Source organism: Bos grunniens, chromosome 10 (assembly GCF_055505025.1).
Source record: "Bos grunniens cultivar Pamir isolate PY7600 chromosome 10, Bosgru_T2T1.0, whole genome shotgun sequence".
Lineage (NCBI taxonomy): Eukaryota > Metazoa > Chordata > Mammalia > Artiodactyla > Bovidae > Bos > Bos grunniens.
Genome location: NC_141174.1, coordinates 86457476 through 86485209, shown reverse-complemented (window position 1 = coordinate 86485209; position 27734 = coordinate 86457476). Strand labels below are relative to the sequence as shown.

At 38.4% G+C, this 27734-nt stretch overlaps 1 protein-coding gene across 1 annotated transcript; it reads left to right on the top strand.

The window, feature by feature from the left end:
* The first annotated feature begins 469 nt into the window (after positions 1-469).
* Positions 470-27734, top strand: SPESP1 (sperm equatorial segment protein 1). The gene is made up of 2 exons (XM_086322806.1): positions 470-695; positions 26534-27734. Exons 1-2 carry the CDS (start codon positions 623-625, stop codon positions 27568-27570), a joined length of 1110 nt encoding a protein of 369 aa, XP_086178932.1. The 5' UTR covers positions 470-622; the 3' UTR covers positions 27571-27734.

Here is a 27734-nt window from a genome sequence, read left to right as displayed (position 1 = left end):
TGGCCACTATGCTTCCCCATTTTGACATTTCCGAGTTGTTGTAACGGCCAGGCTATTTGTCTGTCTTTCTACCAGTCACTTCCTTCTGCACAGCGACCTTGTTTTAGGCACAGCAAGTCCAGTTCCTGGAATAGGCAAAGGCCACCACACTCACCCTTTAAAGCCTCAATATTCCCCTGGGCATCAAGATTTTGCCCTGCCTTCCCCTGATGGAAACCCACTCCAGTATTCTTGCCTGGAAAATCCCATGAACGGAAGAGCCCGGTAGGCTACAGTCCATGAGGTCGCAAAGAGTCGGACACGACTGAGCGACTTCACTTCACTTCACTTCCCCTGAAAAGGCCTTCCAAGGCTTAGCAACCATGTGTAGGAGGGCGGGGCCAGGCGCCGTGGCCCCACCCACTGTGTGCGGCGCTAATAGGGGGCGTGGCCACGGCCGTTCGCGATCCTCAACCCCGCCCCCCTCCCCAGGGCTTCTGCGCTTGCGTGCTGGTGACAACCGTTGCGGGGCGCCCGGGGCCCCGAGGAAGGACGGTCGTCCCGCCAACCCCCTCCCCTTTCGGACTGAGGTACCCGGCCTGGTGGCCCCAGGACGTTCCCAACGCATGGCGGAGTGCTGTGGATGATGCCCATGAAGTTCTTAGTCCTTCTAGTTGCGCTGCTGCTATGGCCTTTGTCCCTGCCAGCGTATCGAAGTGAGTGGCCAGAGGCGGCTGCCACTCCAGGGGACACTTGTGGGGGAACCTCCCAGGGTTCCCGGGCCCGCCTAAGACCCAGCTCTTCCTTTTCTGGGTCCTACATGCCTCCCAAACCCCATTCTCCAGGGGCTTGGCTTCAGGTGCCGAGTTGTGTCCCAGTTCTGGTCCGCCCCACCTGCGCGTGGTGAGGCAGTGATCCAGGCTTTGGGTCCCAAGCGTGGCTGGGGTGAGCCGGACTGGGCACCTGGGACACCCTGGGCAGAGACAACCCTTGTTCACCTGGCCTCGTTTACCGGAGAGTCGCTGCAGGTGTGGTAAAGCAGGGTGGGAGCACCTGCGGCCAGCAGGCCGGGGCGGCCGGGTTTTGGATGGCTGCCTAGCTGGCTGGGGGGCATGGTTTTTACATTGTTCGCTACCTTTTTCGCTGTAAATGTAATCTGTCGTAACATATGCAGAAGTATGAAATTCCAGTTTCATTGTTCGTCAAGTTTTGTTGAAACACAGCAGTCCAGGTTGCTTTCCCGCCTTTTAATAGCAGAGTTCAGTAGTTGCCACGGAGACAGGATGGGCTGCAAAGCCTGAACTGTTCTCTTTCTGGCCCTTGACAGAAAGACTTTGAGCCCATGTTTAGACAGGGAGAGTGTGTGGATTGTGGACAGCTGTCTAGGACTCTCGCTGACCTATGCACGCCCACTGAGCATCCTCAGGTGCACAGAATTCAAAACCTTAGTAGAGCAGAATTATGACTTAACTACTTGTCCCTCCCCAGTGGCTGAAAACTAATAAGGTCATATTCAGGGGTGCTGAGACTGCTATATTAATATCACATGAACACCTTGAGGTATTTAAGTGTCTGATATCTGGTATTCCAGATAGACCATGAGGCCTATTCATCTAGACTAACTTTAGTTCACTGTAGTATCTAGTGATGTTGGGGTTTGGTTTAACTATCTAAATAAAATTTAACAGGTAGGTGTGAAAAAAGTACTAAAGTGCATGCTAGTTATGCAGAGCTATATTTCAGACTTGTTAAAAGCTCTTAGTTAACAATTAAATTTCAAAAATGAAAACACAGAACAACCAAAGTCATAAATAGTAGTGGTTAAAGTTCTGAATAAAGTGCCCTAGGTAACTAAAGTCAGCCCTTTCAGTACTAGCACTTAATGATTGTTAGTTGTTTTAAACAAAAGTCTTTGCAAAAATTTTTGCTGTAAAGAACTGAGCACTGAAGAATTGATGCTTTTGAACTGTGGTGTTGGAGAAGACTCTTGAGAGTCCCTTGGACTGCAAGGAGATCCAACCAGTCCATTCTAAAGATCAGTCCTGGGTATTCTTTGGAAGGAATGATGCTAAAGCTGAAACTCCAATACTTTGGCCACCTCATGCGAAGAGTTGACTCATTGGAAAAGACTGTGATGCTGGGAGGGATTGGGGGCAGGAGGAGAAGGGGATGACAGAGGATGAGATGGCTGGATGGCACCACCGACTCGATGGACCTGAGTGTGAGTGAACTCCGGGAGTTGGTGATGGACAGGGAGGCCTGGCGTGCTGCGATTCATGGGGTCGCAAAGAGTCGGACACGACTGAGCGACTGAACTGAACTGAGCAGAGCATACTGAAGATGATAATTGTCTTTTCTGGCTGTTACTAGTGGTCATTATTACTAACACCAGAGATTGAATTTTGGTAGTTGTAGAGCAGTAGGTCACAACTGACTAATATATATGCAGACTTCAGCTGAAGTGAAATACTGTCACACAGTATTCTCTGAGACTGCTTGAAAGCAATACCTGGTTACTCAACTCAGTTCGATCTCTTGTCTAACTCCAAAACTCCATGGCCTGTGCTCTTCCTTTGTACCCTCTTAACCTAAATTTTCTTAAGTAGAAAATGAAAAGATACTTCTCAGAAAAAGGAATGATTTTGTGTTGAATATACAGATGGTACAAGAGAAAAGGAAATATATATACAGGTCATAGATCACGAAGATCTCTTAGAAAATGTAATTTACATCTTTTCCATAGAAGTAGATTAAGGGATATGTAGGGCAGTGCTAACATGGCTACTTTTCCTGTGAAACTTATCACTGTGTTCAATTTAAATCGGGTATGTATTCTTTGATTTGTATGTCTGCTCTTCCAACAGTATTGTCAAGAGAACCATATAAAACACTCCTCTCTCATGCCAAATAAAAGACACATTGGTTTTTTTAAGGAAAAGTGCATCTTTAACAATTTTTTTAGAATACTAGATAGCTTTGAGGTTATCTTAAGCAAACATCACAGGAATTATTATACTTGTTGAAAATATCAGTACTTCTTTGGCATCTGTCTTTGTCTTTAGGAAGACTTTAGTCTTAATGGACCACAAAAGGCAAGGGAAGTAGTAAGGCAATAAATATTCAAATCTATTGGCAACTGATTGGAATTGAAAGGGAAAGCAGATTGCTTTTATTTCAAGAACATTGAGAAATTCATTTGGTTCTGGTGCTGCAAGTTCATTTTTCACTATTTCAAGGCTCAAGGCCATGGCATTTGGGAGAGTCTTTCAAACCTGTGAATGTAATGTTATGACACACTTCATTAATGTTTTGGATAATAAGGAGTGTGTCTTCTAATGCAGATGTCAAAGGGTAGCCTTTGGGGATATAGTAGTTTCATTAGCCTATTAATATTTTATGGGAAAAATTCTGTCTTTCTGTTCTTTGGAGCTCTTGTCCGTGTTCTTTTGATAGGGTTTCATGTTTTTTAAGACTTCTTATTTTCTGACAGTAACCAGTTGTACCAAGACCACTTTGTATATTCTGTGTTCTGAATGGGATTAGCCATCCTTCTGAGAAGACAAAATAGTACATGGTGTTAGAGAGCCGAGTACTTGGGATATATATCAATGCTATGGTAATATTATTTTTTAGGTCATTTTACTCAACAGAACTAGAAGAGATATATTTCATGGTCATGAATTTGTTTGGGTTCTGATTAAATTTTAACATTACTCATAAGATAACTTTCTGATTTTTGACTCTTCACCTTAACTAAATGTGTATTCCTTTTTCAAAATATATTTAGTATAGTTATTTTGGTTTTCTGTTGCAGCATAAAAGACCACCCTCAAATGTTATCATTTCTCACGATTCTGTGGGTTGTCTGCACTCAGCTGAGCCGTTCTGCTTCATGTGGTGGAACTGAAGAATGAAGAAGCTCAGTTTGGATGAGAACATCCAGCATGGCTGCTCATCTTTCAGGGTCTTTCTCTACATCACTTCTCATTTCTCAGTAATCTAGCCCAAGTGTCTTTATATCATGGGAGCTTGCTTCCCAGACAGAACTTTATAAGCCCTCAATATGCAAGTTTTTATAAAGCCTATGCCACTTCAGATTTGCTAGTGTCCTGTAATAGGCCAAGACAGTCACACAAGGAGAACCTATATTCAGCGTGGGAAGAGACACATTAACCCAAAACATAAATACCAAGAAGAGTAAAGCCATAAAGTTATGTTTCTTCTTTTTTCAGCTTCATTGAGGCATAATTGATTAATAAAATTATAATATATTTAAAGTGTACAATATGATAATTTGACATATGTATTAATATATATATATATATATATAAACTCCCACCATGGAATTAATTAACACATGTCACCTCACATCTTTACCTTTTTGTGTGTATCATCAACTATTTTCATCATATTATACATTAGATCCTCAGGCTTTATTTTTCTTATAACTGAAAGTTTGTATTTTTTTTTTTACCAGACTTTCTCCCCATTTCCCGTATCCCTGACCCTGAAGTTGTTTCCTTAACATGAACACTTAATTAATATAACATAATTACTTGTTTGTTTTACCTGCTAGCAAAAGTTAAAATTTGAATTAACAAATTATAGGAAAACTGCTGCATAAATAACAAGATGTGACATTTTCTTTTCTGATCATTCTTTGAGTATACCCTACTAATGAAGCATAGTTATTACAGCTTTGAATTGGAAGTACTTCAGCTCAGTTATTCAAGTTTCTTTTAATTTGAAGGTGTTGGTGTTTTAGCTGGAAGTTCTTACATGCTGACAGCTTTCAGGTATTCTTACTTGCAACACTTCTGTAGAGTATGGGAAGTCTGTTCTTTATGAGCTCATTTCATGATTTGGATGGAAAATACAAGCAATTTGTTCTCTAGAGCTAAGACATTCAGGCAGAGTCTGGCCCATTTATAAATGATTCAATGCGTGGGTATATGTTAAGCTTTATATACATGAATTCTTTGTTGACGAAGCCATTCACTCTTGTGGTAATACAAATCCTAGTTATATTTGAATCTTTTAAAAGATGAGCATCCACGATTCTTGTTTTAAATTGGGTGCAATCACCAAGTACTATGTTAAGATTACAGTAAAAACATATGAGTTCTAAAGCACAATGACCAATCATATTTTGTTGAGCTTTAACTTCTTTTGTCTGTATCTGAAAAGTTTAAGAATTTATCTTTCCTTCTTTACCGAGCTACTATGTTTCCCCCAGTTATAATGAACATTTTGTTGTTACCTTTAACTTACCAGGTATTTATTGTTATGCCAATTTTTTTGGTTTAAATCAATAGTATTATTGGGCTTTAAGGCCTTAGTTTTTAAAAACATAAATTACATTTTAAGCACATGATCAGATAGCACTCATCTTATTTTGTTGTTCAGTCGCCAAGTCGTGTCTGACTCTTTGTGACCCTGTGGACTGCAGCATGCTAGGCCTCCCTGTCCCTCATCATCTCCCAGAGTTTGCCCAAGTTCATGTCCACTGAATCGGTGATACATCCAACCATCTCATCCTCTGTTGCCCTTTTCTCCTTCTGCCTTCAATCTTTCCCAGCATCGGGGTCTTTTCCAGTGCATCAGGTGGCCAAACTATTGGAGTTTCAAGTTGAGCATTAGTCCTTCCAATGAATATATGGGGTTCATTTCCTTTAGGATTGACAGGTTTGATCTCCTTGCTGTCCAAAGGACTCTCAAGAGTCTTCTCTAGCACCATAGTTTGAAAGCATCAATTCTTCAGCGCTCAGCCTTCTTTATGGTCCAACTCTCACATCCATATGTGACTACTGGAAAGACCATAGCTTTAACCATACGGACCTTTGTCAGCAAAGTGATGTCTTTGCTTTTTATATGCTGTCTAGGTTTGTCATAGCTTTCCTTCCAAGAAGTAGTCATCTTCGAATTTCATGGCTGAAGTTACCATCTGTAGTGATTTTAGAAGAGGCAGTCTGTCATTGCTTCCACCTTTTCCCCATCTGTTTGCCATGAAGTGATGGGACCAGATGCCATGATCTTAGTTTTTTTAGTATTGAGTTTTAAGCCAGCTTTTTCACACTCTTGTTTTACCCTCATCAAGAAGCTCTTTAGTTCTCTGCTTTCTGCCATTGGAGTGGTGTTATCTGCATATCTGAGATTGTTGATATTTCTCCTGGCTGTCTTGATTCCAGCTTATAACTCATCCAGCCCAGCATTTCACATGATGTACTCTGCATATAAGTTAAATAAATGAGGTGACAATATACAACCTTGTCATACTCCTTTCTCGATTGTGAACCAGTCAGCTTTTCCATATAAGGTTCTTGACCTGCATACAGGTGTGTCTTCTGCATACCTCAGAAGACAGGCAAGATGGTCAGATATTCCCATCTCTTTGAGAGTTTTCCACAGTTTGTTATGATCCACACACTCAAAAGCTTTAGCATCATCAATGAGATAGAAGTAGATGTTTTTCTGTAATTCCCTTGCTTTCTCTGTGATCCAGCAAATGTTGGCAATTTGGTCTCTAGTTCCTCTGCCTTTTCTAAACCCACCTTGTACATCTGGAAGTTCTTGATTCAAGTACTATGGAAGCCTGGCTTGAAGAATTTTGAGCATAACCTTACTAGCATGGCAAGTGAGCACAATTGTCTGATAGTTTGAACATTCTTTAGTACTGCCATTCTTGGGAATTGGGTGAAGAATGACCTTTTCCAGTCCTGTGGCCACTGCTGAGTTTTCCAAATTTGCTGACATTTAGAGTGCAGTACTTTAATAGCATCATCTTTTTTTTTTTTTTTTTTTAAGATTTTAAGTAGCTCTGCTGGAATTTTATCACCTGCACTAGCTTTATTGGCAGCAGCGCTTCCTAAGGCCCACTTGACTTCACACTCCAGGATGTCTGGCTCTAAGTGAGTGATCACACCATCATCGTTATCTGGGTCATTAAGATCTTTTTCCATACAGTTCTTCTATGTATTCTTGCCATCTCTTCTTGATCTCTTCCGCTTCAATTAGGCCTTTACCCTTTCTGTCCTTTATTGTGCCCGTCTTTGCGTGAAATGTTACTTTGATGTCTCCAGTTTTCTTAAAGAGACCTCTAGTCTTTTCCCTTTTGTTGTTTCACTCTTTCTTTTCATTGTTCATTGAAGAAGGCCTTCTTGCCTCTCCTTGCTATTCTCTGGAACTCTGCATTGTTAGGTATGCCTTTCTCTTTCTCCCTTGCTTTTTACTTCTCTTCTTTTCTCAGCTATTTGTAAGGCCTCCTCAGATAACCACTTTGCCTTCTTGCATTTCTTTTATCTTTGGGATGGTTTTGGTCAGTGCCTCCTGTACAGTATTACAAATCTCTGTCCATAGTTCTTCAGGCACTCTGTTTACCAAATCTAATCCCTTGAATCTATTCATCACATCCACTGTATAATCATAGGGGATTTGATTTAGGTCGTACCTGAACTGCCTAGTGGTTTTCCCAGTTTTCTTTAGTTAAGCCTGAATTTTGCTAAAAGAAGCTGATGTTCTGAGCCATAGTCAGCTTACAGTCTTGTTTTTGCTGACTGTATAGAGCTTCTCCATCTTCGGATGCAAAGAATGCATAATCAGTCTGATTTCAGTATTGACCACTTGGTGATATCCACGTGTAAAGTCATCCCTTGTGTTGTTGGAAAAGGGTGTTTGCTATGATCAGTGTGTTCTTTTGGCAGAATTTTGTTAGCCTTTGCCTTGCTTCATTTTGTACGTCAAGGCCAAACTTGCCTGTTACTCCAGGTATTTCTTGACTTCCTACATTTGAATTTCAATTCCCTATGATGAATAGAACATTTTTTGTTGATAGTAGTTCTATAAGGTCTTTTAGGTCCTCATAGAACTGGTCGACTTCAGCTTCTTTGGCATCAGTGGTTGGGGCGTAGACTTGGATCACTGTGATGTTGAATGGTTTGCCTTGGAAACGAACTGAGATCATTCTGTTTTTGAGATTGCATCCAAGTACTGCATTGGGGCTCTTTTGTTGATTATGAGGGCTACTCCATTTCTTCTATGGGATTGCAAGGGAACTCATCTTACATTGATAGAGAGATGTTTTTTTAGGATTTAGGGTTTTTTAGGATTCTATCTTGTAGTGTTTTTGAGCATATTTCTTTGTACTGCCTGGGTATTACATTATGTATACATAACTTATTACAGTCTATTGGTATCAGCATTTTGCTAGTTTCAGTGAAATGTAGAAACCTAACCTCCCTTTATGTTCTTTTACCCTCTCTCATTCATACTGTTAATTGTCATATATATTTCTTTAGCATACATAGAGAACCACATCAGATAGTATTATAATTTTACTTCAGCTGTCAATCATAGTTTGAAAAACTCAAGAGGAAAAGAAAAGTTCACTGAATTTTCCCATATTTTTGCTCCTTCTGTTACTCTTTCTTCCTTGCCAATGTTCAGGATACCTTCTTTTATGATTTCCTTTTTTTTAATGTTGTTTTATCCCATGGATGGAGGAGCCTGGCAGGATAGTCCATGGGGTTGCAAAGAGTCGGACCCAACTGAGCCAATTCACTTGTTTAGTTACTAAGTTGTGTCTGACTGTTTTGTGATCCTCTGGACTATAGCCCACCAGGCTCTTCTGTCCATGGGATTTTCCAGGCAAGGATACTGGAGTGGATTGCCGTTTCCTTCTCCATGGAATCTTCCTGACCTAGGAACTGGACCTGTGTCTCCTGCATTGCAGGCAGATTCTTTACTGCTGACCCACTAGGGATGCCCTCCTTTCTGTTTAATGAGCTTAATTTAGTTATTCTTTTAGAATAGGTCTTATGGCAACAACTTATCTTAATTTCCCTTCATCTGAGAGGTATTGATTATCCTTTCATTGCTAAAGGATATTTTCCCTTGATAAAGAATTCTGGATTGATAGTCCTTTCCTTTTATCACTTGAAAAATATTATGCCTTTTACTTCTGACATTCATGATTTCTCTTGAGAATTCAAATTGTAATTTAACCTGCTTCTTTCAAGATTTTTTTCTTTGTCTTTAGAGTTTTTCTTTGTCTAAGATGACCATGATACATCTTAACATGGATTTCTTTGGGTTTATTCTGTTTTGAGATTCAGATTCTTGAATCTGTAAATTCATGTCTTTTGCCACATTTGGGAAATTTTCAGTCATTATGTTTTTGAATACCTTTTCTGTTTATCCTTTTTCTTTTCTCTTTCCAAGGCTCAGGTGACATGAATGTTAGATCTTTTTGTTACAGTCTCACAAGACCCTGAGGCTCTTTTCATTTGTTTGCATTTCATTTTTTCTCTTTTATTCAGATTGGGTAATTGCTGTTATTCTATCTTCCAGTTCACTGCTTATTTCCTCTTTCCTCTCCATTCTGCTGTTGAATCTATCTACTGAGTTTTTCAGTTCAGTTATTGTGTTACTCAATTCTAAAACTTAATTCGTCCTTATATATTCTATTTCTTTGCTGAGATTTTCTACTTATTTATTAAGACTTTTTATGTTTCATTTGTTTCAAGAAATCCATAATTGCTTGTTGAAGCATTTTTATGATGGCTACTTCTAAATCCCTGTCAGATAATTCTGACATCTGCATCATCTCAGTGTTGGCATCTGTTGGGTTTCTTTTCTTAATCAAATTGAGATTTTTCCTGGTTCTTGTAATGACCACTAGCCTTTGATTCAAACCTGGATATTTTGGGTATTATGTTGTAAGACTCTGGACCTCATTTAACTCTTTTGCTACAGATTTAAATAGGTCTTTGACACCACTTTAATGGTGGATGTGGGGTGTTGCCTTGTTACCACAGGAAGGAGCTGAAAGTCCTAGCTCCTTACTTGGCCTTCTCTACTTGAAAAGAGGAGGTATTCATATTTGTTGCAGCACTTCATGGGATAAGGGCAGAGGAATTGGGGAAGCTTAATGAAACTTGATGAGGGTGAAAGTCTATGTTTTCCACTCAGCCTCTGCTGATGGGGGTAGGATTGCAAGGTTTTCTGTGCTTTTGGCTTTTTTTTTTTTAATTAAAGGATAATTGCTTTACAGAATTTTGTTGTTTTCTGTCAAACCTCAACATGAATCAGCCATAAGTATACATATATCCCCTCCCTTTTCTGTCTTGCCAGTTTACTCTTTTCCTGGTCCTTTGGCCATGAAGAAAGCAGTCTTTCTCTTTGAGCCTTTTTGGTCTGTGTCCATTGGTGTTTTTGGATTGCCAGCATCTCCAGTTCCCAGTCTAGGATATATATGGCAAAAAGAAAACCCAGGGAACTCACTGCTGTGTCGTTACTCAGGTCCTGAAGTCCCTAGTTGGTCTACCTTCATCGCTCTGCCTTTCAGAGTCTTTTCATCTCATGCTTGTCTTACATATAATGTTGAAGATTTTTAACTGTTAGTAGGAAGGATAGAGGGAAAATACATATTGTCTATCTTTTTGGAAGTAGAAGTCCAAATACATTGTTTTAAAACATTTTATTTGGGGCTTATGGAAGAGGCATTATGTTTTACAAGTAAACAAGATTACCTAAGTAGAACACACATAGGAATTGTGTGATGACCTGTTTTTAATTTTGGTCAAAATATGTTGGAATTAAGTTTACAGTTGTCTTGTCTATGTTATTTTCCAGTTTGTGTATAAGGTATGTCGACTTAAAAAAAATGCACAATGTGAGTGTTGTGAGTTAAGTTTTATTTGGGAAAAAATGAGTGTAGCCCAGGAGACAACACCTCAGATTTTGGAGGAATTGCTCCAAAGAGGCAGGGGGGAAGGTCAGTATATATGTGATTTTGGTTAAGGAGGAATACATGCAACCAGACACATATTTTTCCAGAAAGCTTCTGCTAGTCTTGTGAAGCTTTCTGCCTGTCATGAGGATCATTCATCACCATGCAGGATTTTAGTGCTTTTTAAAATATGAGTAGATACAAGAATTGGGCTCATAAAATCGGCTCCTGAAAACATCTAACTATCTGAAGACCTGTCCTGCCAGTTTTTCCCTGAGTAGGGTGCCTCATTTCTGTTCACCCTGAACTCTTTTTGAGGGGGGCAGGTATTGAAAATCAGCAGCTGCAGTAGCACATGATTTAATCCTTGTAGAGGTGGATGGCAAGTGCCAGTGGCAAATGCCAATTTATAGTTGATAGGTACTAGTTATTGGAAAGAAGAGAGAAGTCTTAATTGACTATCAGATATCTAAGTTATTTAGATACAATTTTATCTGAGTAGTGATTCATAGTACTCTAAATTAGAAAGAGACTATAAATAAACTCAGTATTTTGAGAGTTTATTTAAAATTGTCCTTTAATTTTTTATTATTATAAGCAATTAACCAGTATACTTTATTTTACTAGCAAAAGTAAAATTGTTTTTACTTTAAAATATTTGATACCAAACCTCAAGTTTTTGTCTTTTAAAAGCCTTTAGATTAATACATATGCTATTAATTTAAAATTGTTTTAGTTTGCAGGTTCATAATTAAGAATGTCAGGAATTATAACCAAGTTAATGTCAAAATAAAATGCAATTCATATTAAATGTTGTCAGAGAATTATAGCAGTTAAAGACTATACATAGAATATTTTAATGGAAAAATTTTATTGGTCCTTATGATTTTACAGTATTGTATAAGTTTTATAATAACCAGTTTTTGAGATTCCAAGTGTTTGGTTTGTAATACATTTCAAGTGAAATCCCATATTTACATTTTATGTATGTGTTGTTTGATACTGTTCTTGAAAAGTTTAGCTATATGGACTTCAAGTTCAAAAATCCAAATTCTGCATAGATTTGGATGTGTCCTTACTTTCCAGTTTTGTATTCTGCGATAACTACACAATCACCACATAAATAAAACACAGAAAAATACGTTTTTAAAAGTAAAAATTTTTTAAAGTCTTAAGATTTACCACTTTTGAGATTTTAAATTGTTACATTAAATAAGGAACTTACCAAAGAAACATTAAAATTACCTAGTTTTCTTACAGTCCTACTTTTTATTACCCTTTGAAGTAAAGATTACTCATATTAAAGCTTCCAAATTTGAGGGTATACATCTTTTAAAAATTGTAGCTCCTTTCCTTTTTTTTTAACCAAAAAGCTGGAGTTTTTAGTTTAGTTTTTCTTTTTATTCAGCTTAGAAGCTATTGGTTCTTTGATCAAGATTTAGGGTGACATTTTTTTTTTCTTTTTTTTTGTTGTTTATTTTTTTTTAATTTAATTTTATTTTTAAACCTTACAATATTGTATTAGTTTTGCCAAATATCAAAATGAATCCGCCACAGGTATACCCGCGTTCCCCATCCTGAACCCTCCACCCTCCTCCCTCCCCTACCCTCCCTCTGGGTCGTCCCAGTGCACCAGCCCCAAGCATCCAGTACCGTGCATCGAACCTGGACTGGCGACTCGTTTCATACATGATATTATACAGGTTTCAATGCTATTCTTAACACTTTAGTCTCAAAGGAACTAAGTAGGAATCTTTCTAATAAGCTTTTTAATGTTAGCATTAGTGTCATTGCTTTTTATTGTTATTTTTGGCATGTAGTCATCTCACACGCTAGTAAAGTAATGCTCAAAATTCTCCAGGCCAGGCTTCAGCAATGAACTTCCAGATGTTCAAGCTGGTTTTAGAAAAGGCAGAGGAACCAGAGATCAAATTGCCAGCATCCGCTGGACCATCAAAAAAGCAAGAGAGTTTCAGAAAAACATCTATTTCTGCTTTATTGACTATGCCAAAGCCTTTGACTGTGTAGATCACAATAAACTGTGGACAATTCTGAAAGAGATGGGATTGGCAGACCACCTGACCTGCCTCTTGAGAAACCTATATGCAGGTCAGGAAGCAACAGTTAGAACTGGACATGGAATAACAGACTGGTTCCAAATAGGGAAAGGAGTACGTCAAGGCTGTATACTGTCACCCTGTTTATTTAACTTATATGCAGAGTATATCTGGAGAAGGAAATGGCAACCCACTCCAGGGTTCTTGCCTGGAGAATCTCAGGGATGGGGGAGCCTGGTGGGCTGCCGTCTATGGAGTCACACAGAGTCGGACACAACTGAAGTGATTTAGCAGCAGCAGCAGCAGAGTACATCATGAGAAACACTGGGCTGGAAGAAGCACAAGCTGGAATCAAGATTTCTGGGAGAAATATCAATAACCTCAGATATGCAGATGATACTACCCTTATGGCAGAAAGTGAAGAGGAACTAAATAGCCTCTTGAGGTTAAAGAGGAGTTAAAGAGGAGAGTGGAAAAAGTTGGCTTAAAGCTCAACATTCAGAAAACGAAGATCATGGCATCTGGTCCCATCACTTCATGGGAAATAGATGGGAAAACAGTGGAAACAGTGTCAGACTTTATTTTTCTGGGCTCCAAAATCACTGCAGATGGTGATTGCAGCCATGAAATTAAAAGACGCTTACTCCTTGGAAGGAAAGTTATGACCAACCTAGATAGCATATTCAAAAGCAGAGACATTACTTTGCCAACAAAGGTCCGTCTAGTTAAGGCTATGGTTTTTCCTGTGGTCATGTATGGATGTGAGAGTTGGACTGTGAAGAAAGCTGAACACCGAAGAATTGATGCTTTTGAACTGTGGTGTCGGAGAAGACTCTTGAGAGTCCCTTGGACTGCAAGGAGATCCAACCAGTCCATTCTAAAGGAGATGGGTCCTGGGTGTTCTTTGGAAGGAATGATACTAAGGCTGAAACTCCAGTACTTTGGCCACCTCGTGCGAAGAGTTGACTCATTGGAAAAGACTGTGATGCTGGGAGGGATTGGGGGCAGGAGGAGAAGGGGACGACAGAGGATGAGATGGCTGGATGGCATCACCGACTCGATGGACGTGAGTCTGGGTGAACTCCGGGAGTTGGTGATGGACAGGGAGGCCTGGCATGCAGCAGTTCATGGGGTCGCAAAGAGTTGAACACGACTGAACTGACTGAACTGAGTCACTTTTTAGTTGCATAGAAACTCATGCCCCACCCCACTTTTTAGTGTAAGTTTTCTGGAAAAAATTGTTAGTTAGAACAGTTAATGTACTTTGCTGCTGCTGCTAAGTTGCTTCAGTTGTGTCCGACTCCTAGTGACCCGATGGACTGCAGCCCACCAGGCTCCTCCGTCCATGGAATTTTCAAGGCAAGAGTACTGGAGTGGGGTGCCATTGCCTTCTCCATAATGTACTTTAGTTTTACTAATTAGGAAAATCTCTCCAGAAACAGATAAAGGTATAACTGTTGAGGTTTTTACAAAACAATACATTTATATATTTCCATTCTTTTAAATGGATATTGTGAAAGAAATTATTTTTACACCTATTACGAATTGAAGTTTTTATTCATGCAATTTTATATTAGCTTCCTCATGCTTTAAAATAGTAAAATTTGGCATATGTTATGGCATAATGATCCACTCCAGTGTTCTTGCCTGGAGAATGCCAGGGACGGGGGAGCCTGGTGGGCTGCCGTCTACGGGGTTCCACAGAGTCAGACACGACTGAAGTGACTTAGCAGCAGCAGCAGCAGCAGCAGCAGCATCGCATAATGGCATAATGAAAAGATATAGCATAATGAAACTGATAAATAAAACACTTGGTTTATGCATGACTTCAGTTAGAAAGATGGTAATGATAACCCTGTATGCGAGACAGCAAAAGAGACACAGATGTATAGAACAGTCTTTTGGTCTCTGTGGGAGAGGGAGAGGGTGGGATGATTTGGGAGAATGGCATTGAAATATGTATAATATCATATATGAAACAAATTGCCAGTCCAGGTTCGATGCACGATACTGGATGCTTGGGGCTGGTGCACTGGGACGACCCAGAGGGATGGTACGAGGAGGGAGGAAGGAGGGGGGTTCAGGATGGGGAACACGTGTACACCTGTGGCAGATTCATGTTGATGTATGGCAAAACCAATACAATATTGTAAAGTAACCTCCAATTAAAATAAATAAATTTATATATAAAAAATGAAAATAACTTCTACTGATAAAATTAAATTTTATTAATTCTAGCTCTTTTAAAATGATTTTTAAAATCTTTGTGTTAATGTCCAGTAAGTGTAATGCAAACCAGTTACCAATATGAGATTTTAAATATATAATATACATAGAATAAGGTGCACAGTCTAATGTATAGTTTAATCAATTTTTATAGTTAATGCTTCTGGGTAACCAATGCATAAACAAAGAAACAAAATATTTCCAGCTAGTTTAGTTTGCAACCATTATATTTTAATGTATAGAAATAGTTGAAATCTTACATAGAAATTTATTTTTTATTTTTTAAAATTTATTTTAATTGGAGGCTAATTGCTTTACATTACTGTAGTGGTTTTGTCATACATTGACATGAGTCAGCCATGGGTGTACATGTGTTCCCCATCCTGAACCCCCTCCTACTTCCCTCCCAATCCCATCCCTCTGGGTCATCCCAGTGCACCAGCCCTGAGAACCCTGTCTCATGCATCGAACCTGGACTGGCAATCTGTTTCACATATGATAATATACATGTTTCAATGCTATTCTCTCAAATCATTCCACCCTCGCCTTCTCCCACAGAGTCCAAAAAGACTGTTCTATACACCTGTGTCTCTTTTGCTGTCTTGCATGTAGGGTTATCGTTACCATTTTTCTAAATTCCGTATATATTGCCAGGAGAAATATCAATAACCTCAGATATCCAGATGACACCACCCTTATGGCAGAAAGTGAAGAGGCACTAAAAAGCCTCTTAATGAAAGTGAAAGAGGAGAGTGAAAAAAGTTGGCTTAAAGCTCAACATTCAGAAAACTAAGATCATGGCATCCAGTCCCATCACTTCATGGCAAATAGATGGGGAAACAGTGGAAACAGAGGCTGACTTTATTTTTCTGGGCTCCAAAATCACTGCAGATGGTGATTGCAGCCATGAAATTAAAAGACACTTGCTCCTTGGAAGGAAAGTTATGACCAACCTAGACAGCATATTAAAAAGCAGAGACATTACTTTGCCAACGAAGGTCCATCTAGTCAAGGCTATGGTTTTTCCAGTGGTCATGTATGGATGTGAGTTGGACTATAAACAAAGCTGAGCTCAGAATTTATGCTTTTGAACTGTGGTGTTGGAGAAGACTCTGGAGAGTCCCTTGGACTGCAAAGAGATCTAACCAGTCCATCTTAAAGGAGATCAGTCCTGGGTGTTCATTGGAGGGACTGATATTGAAGCTGAAACTCCAATACTTTGGCCACCTGATGCAGAGAGCTGACTCATTTGAAAAGACCCTGATGCTGGGAAAGATTGAGGGGCAGGAGGAGAAGGGGACGACAAAAGATGAGATGGTTGGATGGCATCACCGACACAATGGACATGGGTTTGGGTGGACCCTGGGAGTTGGTGATGGACAGGGAGGCCTGGTGTACTGCGGTTCATGGGGTTACAAAGAGTCAGACACGACTGAGCGACTGAACTGCACTGAATTGATACTGTATTGGTGTTTTTCTTTCTGGCTTACTTCACTCTGTATAAAAGGCTCCAGTTTTATCCACCTCATTAGAACTGATTCCAATGTATTCTTTTTAATGGCTGAGTAATATTCCATTGTGTATATGTACCACAGCTTTCTCATCCATTCATCTGCTGATGGACATCTAGGTTGCTTCCATGTCCTGGCTATTATAAACAGTGCTGCGATGAACATTGGGGTACATGTGTCTCTTTCAATTCTGGTTTCCTCAGTGTGTATGCCCAGCAGTGGGATTGCTGGGTCATAAGGCAGTTCTATTTCCAGTTTTTTAAGGAATCTCCACACTGTTCTCCATAGTGGCTGTACTAGTTTGCATTCCCACCAACAGTGTAAGAGGGTTCCCTTTTCTCCACACCCTCTCCAGCATTTATTGCGTGTAGACTTTTGGATAGCAGCCATTCTGACTGGCATGAAATGGTACCTCATTTTGGTTTTGATTTGCATTTCTCTGATAATGAGTGATGTTGAGCATCTTTTCATGTGTTTGTTAGCCATCTGTATGTCTTCTTTGGAGAAATATCTGTTTAGTTCTTTGGCCCATTTTTTGATTGGGTCGTTTATTTTTCTGGAATTGAGCTGCAGGAGTTGCCTGTATATTTTTGAGATTAATTCTTTGTCAGTTGCTTCATTTGCTATTATTTTCTCCCATTCTGAAGGCTGTCTTTTCTCCTTGCTTATAGTTTCCTTCGTTGTGCAAAAGCTTTTAAGTTTAATTAGGTCCCATTTGTTTATTTTTGCTTTTATTTCCAATATTCTGGGAGGTGGGTCATAGAGGATCCTGCTGTGATGTATGTCAGAGAGTGTTTTGCCTATGTTTTCCTCTAGGAGTTTTATAGTTTCTGGTCTTACGTTTAGAGCTTTAATCCCTTTTGAGTTTATTTTTGTGTATGGTGTTAGAAGTGTTCTAGTTTCATTCTTTTACAAGTGGTTGACCAGTTTCCCCTGCACCACTTGTTAAAGAGATTGTCTTTTCTCCATTGTATATTCTTGCCTCCTTTGTCAAAGATAAGATGTCCATAGGTGCGTGGATTTATCTCTGGGCTTTCTATTTTGTTCCATTGATCTATATTTCTTTGTGCCAGTACCATAGTGTCTTGATGACTGTATCTTTGTAGTATAGCTTGAAGGTTGATTCCTCCAATTCCATTCTTCTTTCTCAAGATTGCTTTGGCTATTTGAGTTTTTTTGTATTTCCATACAAATTGTGAGTGGAATTTGATTCCTCCAATTCCATTCTTCTTTCTCAAGATTGCTTTGGCTATTTGAGTTTTTTTGTATTTCCATACAAATTGTGAAATTATTTGTTCTAGCTCTGTGAAAAATACTGTTGGTAGCTTAATAGGGATTGCATTGAATCTATAGATTGCTTTGTGTAGTATACTCATTTTCACTATATTGATTCTTCCAGTCCATGCACATGGTATATTTCTCCATCTATTTGTGTCCTCTTTGATTTCTTTCATCAGTGTTTTATAGTTTTCTATATATAGGTCTTTTGTTTCTTTAGGTACATATATTTCTAAGTATTTTATTCTTTTTGTTGCAATGGTGAATGGAATTGTTTTCTTAATTTCTGTTTCTGATTTCTCAGTGTATAGGAATGCAAGGGATTTCTGTGTGTTAATTTTATATCCTGCAACTTTACTATACTCATTGATTAGCTCTAGTAATTTTCTGGTGGAGTCTTTAGGGTTTTCTATGTAGAGGATCATGTCATCTGCAAACAGAGTTTTACTTCTTTTCCAATCTAGGTTCCTTTTATTTCTTTTTATGCTCTGATTGCTGTGGCCAAAAATTCCAAAACTATGTTGAATAGTAGTGGTGAAAGTGGGCACCCTTGTCTTGTTCCTGACTTTGGGGGAAATGCTTACAATTTTTCACCATTGAGGATAATGTTTGCTGTGGGTTTGTCATATATAGCTTTTATTATGTTGAGGTATGTTCCTTCTATTCCTGCTTTCTGGAGGGTTTTTTTTTTTTTATCATAAATGGATGTTGAATTTTGTCAAAGGCTTTCTCTGTATCTATTGAGATAATCGTATGGTTTTTATCTTTCAATTTGTTAATGTGGTGTATTACCTTGATTGATTTGTGAATATTGAAGAATCCTTGCGTCCCTGGGATAAAGCCCACTTGGTTATGGTGTATGATCTTTTTAATGTGTTGTTGGATTCTGTTTGCTATAATTTTGTTAAGGATTTTTGCATCTATGTTCATTAGTGATATTGGCCTATAGTTTTCTTTTTTGTGTGGCATCTTTGTCTGGTTTTGGTATTAGGATAATGGTGGCCTCATAGAATGAGTTTGGAAGTTTACCTTCTTCTGCAATTTTCTGGAAGAGTTTGAGTAAGATAGGTGTTAGCACTTCTCTAAATTTTTGGTAGAATTCAGCTGTGAAGCCATCTGGACCTGGGCTTTTGTTTGCTGGAAGATTTCTGATTACAGTTTCAATTTCCATGCTTGTGATGGGTCTGTTAAGATTTTCTATTTCTTCCTGGTTCAGTTTTGGAAAGTTGTACTTTCCTAAGAATTTGTCCATTTCTTCCACGTTGCCCATTTTATTGGCATATAGTTGCTGATAGTAGTCTCTTATGATCCTTTGTATTTCTGTTGTCTGTTGTGATCTCTCCATTTACATTTCTAATTTTGTTGATTTGATTCTTCTCCCTTTGTTTCTTGATGAGTCTGGCTAATGGTTTGTCAATTTTATTTATCTTCTCAACGAACAGCTTTTGGCTTTGTTAATTTTTGCTATGGTCTCTTTTGTTTCTTTTGCATTTATTTCTGCCCTAATTTTTAAGAATTCCTTCCTTCTACTAACCCTTGGGTTTTTCATTTCTTCCTTTTCTATTTGCTTTAGGTGTAGAGTTAGGTTATTTATTTGACTTTTTCTTGTTTCTTGAAGTACCGCCTGTATTGCAATGAACCTTCCCCTTAGCACTGCTTTTACAGTGTCCCATAGGTTTTGGGTTGTTGTGTTTTCATTTTCATTTGTTACTAAGCATATTTTGATTTCTTTTTAAATTTCTTCTGTGATTTGTTGGTTATTCAGCAGCGTGTTGTTCAGCCTCCATATGTTGGAATTTTTAATAGTTTTTCTCCTGTAATTGATATCTAATCTTACTGCATTGTGGTCAGAAAAGATGCTTGAAATGATTTCAATTTTTTTGAATTTATGAAGGCTAGATTTATGGCCCAGGATGTGGTCTATTCTGAAGAAGGTTCCATGTGCACTTGAGAAAAAGGTGAAATTCATTGTTTTGGGGTGAAATGTACTATAGATATCAATTAGGTCTAACTGGTCTATTGTATCATTTAAAGTTTGTGTTTCCTTGTTAATTTTCTCTTTAGTTGATCTATCCATTGGTATGAGTTGGGTATTAAAGTCTCCCACTATTATTGTGTTATTGTTAATTTCCCCTTTCATACTTGTTAGCATTTGTCTTACATATTGCGGTGCTCCTATGTTGGGTGCATATATATTTATAATTGTTATATCTTCTTCTTGGATTGATCCTCTGATCATGATATAGTGTCCTTCTTTGTCTCTTTTTATAGCCTTTATTTTAAAGTCTGTTTTCTGATATAAGTATTGCTACTCCTGCTTTCTTTTGGTCTCTATTTGTGTGGAATATCTTTTTCCAGCCCTTCACTTTCAGTCTGTATGTGTCCCTTGTTTCGAGGTGGGTCTTTTGTGGATAACATATATAGGGGTCTTGTTTTTGTATCCATTCAGCCAGTCTTTGTCTTTTGGTTGAGCCATTCAACCCATTTACATTTAAGGTAATTATTGATATGTATGATCCCATTGCCATTTACTTTGTGGTCTTGGGTTCGAGTTTATACACCCTTTCTGTGTTTCCTGTCTAGAGAAGATCCTTTAGCATTTGTTGGAGAGCTGGTTTGGTGGTGCTGAATTCTCTCAGCTTTTGCTTGTCTGTAAAGCTTTGATTTCTCCTTCATATTTGAATGAGATCCTTGCTGAGTACAGTAATCTGGGATGTAGGTTTTTCTCTTTCATCACTTTAAGTATGACCTGCCATTCCCTTCTGGCCTGAAGAGTTTCTTTTGAAAGATCAGCCATTATCCTTATGGGAATCCCCTTGTGTGTTATTTGTTGTTTTTCCCTTGCTGCTTTTAATATTTGTTCTTTGTGTTTGATCTTTGTTAATTTGATTAATATGTGTCTTGGGGTGTTTTGCCTTGGGTTTATCCTGTTTTGGACTCTCTGGGTTTCTTGGACTTGGATGACTATTTCCTTCCCCATTTTAGGGAAGTTTTCAGCTATTATCTCCTCAAGTATTTTCTCTTGGTCTTTCTTTTTGTCTTCTTCTTCTGGGACTCATATGATTCGAATGTTGGGGCATTTAACATTGTCCCAGAGGTCTCTGAGGTTGTCCTCATTTCTTTTCATTCTTTTTTCCTCTCTGCTTCTTTTATTTCTACCATCCTGTCTTCTACCTCACTTATCCTATCTTCTGCTTCCATTATTCTACTGTTGGTTCCCTCCAGAGTGTTTTTGATCTCATTTATTGCATTATTCATTATATATTGACTCTTTTTTTATTTCATCTAGGTCCTTGTTAAACATTTCTTGCATCTTCTCAATCCTTGTCTCCAGGCTATTTATCTGTAACTCTATTTTGTTTTCAAGATTTTGGATCATTTTCACTATCGTTATTCTGAATTCTTTTTCAGGTAGATTCCCTATCTCTTCCTCTTTTGTTTGGTTTGGTGGGCATATATCCTGTTCCTTTATTGCTGAGTATTTCTCTGCCTTTTCATCTTGTTTATATTGCTGTGTTTGGGGTGGCCTTTCCATATTCTGGCAGTTTGTAGTTCTTCTTTATTGTGGAGGTTCCTCACTGTAGGTGGGGTTGGACATGTGGCTTGTCAAGGTTTCCTGGTTAGAGAAGCTTGTGTCAGTGTTCTGGTGTGTGGAGCTGGATTTCTTCTCTCTGGAGTGCAATGAAGTGTGCAGTAGTGAGTTTTGAGATGTCAGTGGGTTTGGTGTGACTTTGGGCAGCCTGTATATTGAAGCTCGGGGTTATGTTCCTGTGTTGATGGAGAATTTGCATGGTATGTCTTGCTCTGGAACTTGTTGGCCCTTGGGTGGTGCTTGGTTTCAGTGTAGGTATGGAGGCTTTTGATGAGCTCTTATCAATTAATGTTCCCTGGAGTCAGGAGTTCTCTGGTGTTCTCAGGTTTTGGACTTAAGCCTCCTACCTCTGGTTTTCAGTCTTATTCTTACAGTAGCCTCAAGACTTCTCCATCTCCTTTAGAAGACAATGGGCTGCCTTTCTGGGTGCCTGATGTCTTCTGCCAGCATTCAGATGTTGTTTTGTGGAATTTGCTCAGCGTTCAAATGTTCTTTCGATGAATTTGTAGGGGAGAAAGTGGTCTCCCCGTCCCATTTCTCCACCATCTTAGGACCGCCTCCTAAAGTGTTTTCAAATAACCAATATTTTTAAGTCTATGAGATAAAGGGCAGATTTAGTATCTTAATTTTATAGTTAAGTAAATATTCAGAGAAATTTAGTAGGTAGTAATTTAATAGTAGAGAAATTTAGTAGTAGAGAAATAAGGTCATGATGCTAGAAAGTGGTAGAACCAGAACCAGAATGAAAGATATTTTTTCACTGCACTAGGTCACAAGTTAATTTTCCTTAGTATTTTCCTTCAGAAAAACCTCTAGATTCAGGACAATGCATTTTATAAATATTTGCTTTTGTTTAGTCACCAGGTTGGGTTCGACTTTGCTACCCCATGGACTGCGGCACACTAGGCTCCTCTGTCCTACACTGTCTCCTGGAATTTGCTCAAACTCATGACAATTGAGTTAGTGATGCGTTTCAACCGTCTCATCCTCTGTCATCCTCTTCTCCTCCTACCCTCAATCTTTCCCAGCATCAGGGTCTTTCCCATTGCGTCAGCTGTTTGCATCAGGTGGTCTAGGTATTGGAGCTTCAGCTTTAGCATCAGTCCTTCCAATAAATACTCAGAGTTGATTTTCTTTAGGATTGATGACTAGTTTGATCTCCCTGCAGTCCAAGGGACTCTCAAGAGTCTTCTCCAGCACCACAATTTGAAAACATCAATTCTTCACCACTCAGCCTGCTTTATGGTCCAACTCTCACATCCATCCATGACTACTGGGAAAACTATAGCTTTGACTAGATGGACCTTTGTCTGCAAAGTGAGGTCTTTGATTTTTAATATACTGTCTAGATTTTTCTTAGCTTGCCTTCCAAGAAACAAGTATCTTTTAATTTCATGGTGCAGTCACCATGCAGTGATTTCATCCCCAAGAAATTAAAATCTGTTAGTGCTTCCACTTCCCCCTTCTATTTGACATAAAGTGATGGGATCCGCAGCTATGATCTTAGGTTTTTGAATGTCAAGTTTCAAGCCAGCTTTTTCACTCTCCTCTTTCACCCTTATCAAGATACTCTCTAATTCCTCTTTACTTTCTGCCATTAGAGTGATATCATCTACATGTATGAAGTTTTTGATATTTCTATGGGCAGTCTTGATTACAGCTTGTGATTCATCCAGTCTGGCATTTCACATGATGTATTTTGCATTTAAGTTAGATAAGCAGGATGATAATATACAGCCTTGTCATACTGCTTTTCCAATTTTGAACCAGTCAATTGTTCCGTGTCCAGTTCTAACTGTTTGCTTCTTGACCTACAAACAGGTCTCTCAGGAGTCAGGGAAGGTGGTCTGGTATTACTCTTTAAGAATTTTCCACAGTTTGTTGTGATTCACAATGTCAAAGGCTTTACCCTAGTCAGTGAAGCACAGGTAGATTTTTTTTTGCCTGGAATCCCCTTGCTTTCTCTGATACAATGAATGTTGGCAGTTTGATCTCTGATTCCTCTGCCTTTTCTAAACCCAGAAATTTTCCAGTTATTTCCAGTTGTATATCTGGAAATTCTTGGTTCACACACTGCTCCAGCCTGACTTGAAGAATTTTGAATATAACCTTACTAGCATGTGAAATGAGCACAATTGTATGGTAGTTTGAACATTCTTTGCTATTGCTCTTCTTTGGGATTGGAATGAAAACTGATCTTTTCCAGTCCTGGGGCCATGGCTCAGTTTTCCAAATTTGCTGGCATATTGAATGCAGTACTTTAACAGCATCATCTTTTAGGATTTTAAAATAGCTTAGCTGGAATTCCATCACCTCTGCTAGCTTTGTTTGTAGTAATACTTCCTAAGGCCCATTTGACTTCACACTTCAGGATGTCTGGCTCTAGGTGAGTGTCCATACCATTGTGGTTATCTGAGTCATTAAGATCTTTTTTTTTTTTTTTTTGTATAATTCTTCTATGTATTCTTGCCACCTCTTCTTAATCTCTTCTTTTTCTGTTAGATCCTTACCGTTTCTGTCCTTTATTGTGCCCATCCTTGCATGAAATATTCCCTTGATAGCTCCAGTTTTCTTGAAGAGTTCTTTAGTCTTTCCTATTCTGTTGTTTTCCTCTATTTCTTTTCATTGTTCATTGAAAAAGCCCTTGTTATCTCTCCTTGCTATTCTTTGGAACTCTGCATTCAGTTGGATATATCTTTCCCTTTGTCCTTTGCCTTTTGCTTCTCTTCTTTCCTTAGCTATTTGTAAAGGTTCCTCAGACAACCACTTTGCCTTCTTGCATTTCTTTTTCTTTGGAATGATTTTGGTCACTGCCTCCTGTATAATGTTACTAACCTCCATCCATAGTTCTTCTGGCATTCTGTCTACTGGACCTAATTTAATTTATACACATAAGAATATGTAAATAAGTATTTTCTTTTTAAAATATGGCCTTTAATTGTTTACTGTGTTAAATGATTGGGTGTGTGTGCTTAGAGAGTAAAAGTTAAGACCCCTTTAATGTCCAACTTCAGTCCCATTCTCTCTCCTCAAGGGCAAATGCTCACATAAATTTGATAATGATATCCTTCTAATCAGTAAAAAAAAATCTCAATTCCCAGACAAATGTATGATGCTATATCATTTATTCATAAAAAATTATGAGGATAATATACAAATAAATCTACATTCTCTGTCTTTTTTCATGTATCATCAAATGGATCTTGAAGTATGCCAGACTTTTCTAAACATGACATAAAATGCCGAGTCTGCTTTTAGAATCTAGATCTCTAGTAGACATGTCTAGTATCTTTCTACTATCACATTGCCTATTAAACTTCTGATTAAGACTTTTTTAAAATTTAGAAATGTGCTTTCAAGTTTGATTAAAATTCCATCTGGTCTAAATTTAACAGATGAGTTAAGAAAGAGAGGAGGAAAAGCATTTGGGGACTTCTTTGTGCTTGCTAAAGAGCTGAATAAAAGTGCCTCCTGGGCAGAAAGTTTGTTATTCCATTTTGCCTGCAGAGGGAATGTTCAGTTAGAACTTATTCACTAGTGTTTGGGGAAAAGTAACTTACCTCCTTGAATTAAATCAATTTCTATCCATCAGAGTAGGGGAGTTGAACAGAATTTCAGAGTATATTATTCAGTAATCTTTTCTGTTTTCCACATTGGAAATGAGAAGATGCAACAAAATACCAGTATAAATAGAACTGCCATTTTATTGTAAGAGTTAAGTGTTGATGATTTAAACGAGAAATCAGTAAACTTTTTCTGTAAAGGCCCAGATAGTTTTCTAGGCCATAAAGTCTCTGTTCCAACTATTCAGCTCTACTGAACAGCCAAAAGTAGCCCTATACAATACATAAACAAAGGAGCAAGACTGAGTGGGGAAAAAAAAAAACCACTTTATTTATAAAAACATTTGGGTGGATATGACCCACAGGCTGTAGTTAGATCTTTTCTGGGTTGAAAGGAGTGGTGATGGTCTAGTTGCTAAGTTGTGTCTGACTGATATACTGATAAATATTTAACAACTGGCTTTTCTGAGAGATGAGTACACCCTGACTTATAGCATTTGCCCATTTACATGGTATAAATACTCTCACCATGGTCGATTTCAAACTACCTACTTGACATCACTCAACAGGGAGGTGAAAGAGATAAACAGAGGCATACCATTAAATAGGATTTATAATGTACTAGAAGGCAATGGCAACCCACTCCAGTACTCTTGCCTGGAAAACCCCATGGACGGAGGAGCCTGGTAGGCTGCAGTCCATGGGGTTGCGAAGAGTTGGACACGACTGAGCAACTTCACTTTCACTTTCACGCATTGGAGAAGGAAATGGCAACCCACTCCAGTGTTCTTGCCTGGAGAATCCCAGGGACGGGGGAGCCTGGTGGGCTGCTGTCTATGGGGTCTCGCAGAGTTGGACACAACTGAAGTGACTTAGCAGCAGCAGCATAATGTACTAGATACAAATTTTCCAGACAAGAATACTGGAGCAGGTTGCTATTTCCTACTCCAGGGTATCTTCCTGATCCACGGATTGAACCCATGTTTCCTACGTTGGCAAGCAAATTCTTTACCACTAAGTGACCTGGGAAGCCAACCACTACATAGCATTTATAACATACTAGATATAAATAACCTCAAGAGCAGAAATAATAATAAGATGAAATAAAATAATAAGAAAGGGTGAGTTTTGAGTATTTATTACCTTGTTTTGAATATATTTACTTAATTGTAAATACAGAATTTAATTTTTAATGTCTGTGTTTACCATCTGGCTCATGATGTTCATTAAAATTTAATAGTTGGCTTTAATGAGCCACTATGAGTCTACTATAGCACACCCCTGTGTTAGAGAACATAACCAAGAATTTTGTTTTAATAAGCTACCTGCTGAATCATAGGTTATATGGGAAAGTAAAAGCAAAGAGAAATAGAGAATTGTGTTAATATGCAACTTTTACAGTAATCTTGCTCATGTATTTTAATAAGAATCTGAAAAAATAATTTTGTTTATTTAGGTGAGAGTTGACTGTGTCAGGTGCTTTATTTCTTGGTTCTTTATCTCAACTTTTAAGTGATAGCATGTGAAGTAAACTTAGGCGAGTAAATACTGTCAATATGTCATATATAATAATAAATGTTACTTTTTCTTTTTTCCTTAAGGAGTAACTGTGACGCCTGATGAAGAACAAAACTTGAATCATTACGTACAAGTTTTACAGAACCTAATACTAAGTGTTCCCACTAAGGAGCCAGGTCGTCAGAAAAAATCAAAGTCTCCAAATAATGCTAATTTCATAGGACCGAGAGTATCAAGAGTTAAGGAGCTAAAATATACACATGATGTAGGTCCGGGTGACAATGATGTTTTAATCAATCCTGTCAGTGAAGAAACTACAACTTTCCCTACTAGGGGCTTCACACTGGAAGTAGACAAGAAAAAACGTACTAAAAGCACAGCATTCTGGTCGATTAAACCAAGTAATGTTTCTGTTGTTTTACATGCAAAAGAACCTTTTATTGAGAAAGACGAGCCAGAGCCAGAGCCAGAGCCAGAGCCAGAGCCAGAGCCAGTTGAACATCGCACTGGGGCACCAACGCAAGTGCCAAGTGTTACTGAACCAAGTCAGGATGTCACCTCTTTAAGTGGGAGCACTGACTTGGGTACCACCACGGAAGAAGAAGATGTTCCTCAGCTCTCAGGTGACAATGAAATGGATTATCTTGAATCACATGACATGTATAATGAAGACGTTTTGAAAAGAATTGCAGATATTAATTCACAGTTGCATCACGTCCCTCTTCCTGAGAGCTACAAGCCAGAATATAGAGCGGACATTCGAGCTTCTAAAGAACACCTAAAACGAAGCCTTGCTCTAGCCATAGCAGCAGAACATAAATTAGAAAAAATGTATAAATCCCAGATGTTACCACAAGGACGAAGCAGTGGTGGAGTTTATGACATTATAACTGTTATTAACATGCTGTATAATTCTAGATATAAATTATCTGAATATTTAGATATAAAATATGTTCCATTAGAGATGAGAGGAAAAGCTACTGTAGTAGTCCATACATTGAAAAGAATACTATGTGTTGGTCATGGAGAAGAAACTCACAACCTCCTTAAGCAGTTATTAAATAATAATATAAGAATTTTACACATACTTGATACTCATGACAAAGATGATTCAAGCTAACTGCATTCATTCATGGGAGAAATATGCATACTAGTGATTCAAAAATTGTATGAAAATATTTTCTATTGTAGTTCACTGTGTTAACATCTTTATATGTCACATGTTATGAAAAATTTTCATATGCACTGAAACCTAACAATTTAAAATAAAATTTTGGTTCAGGA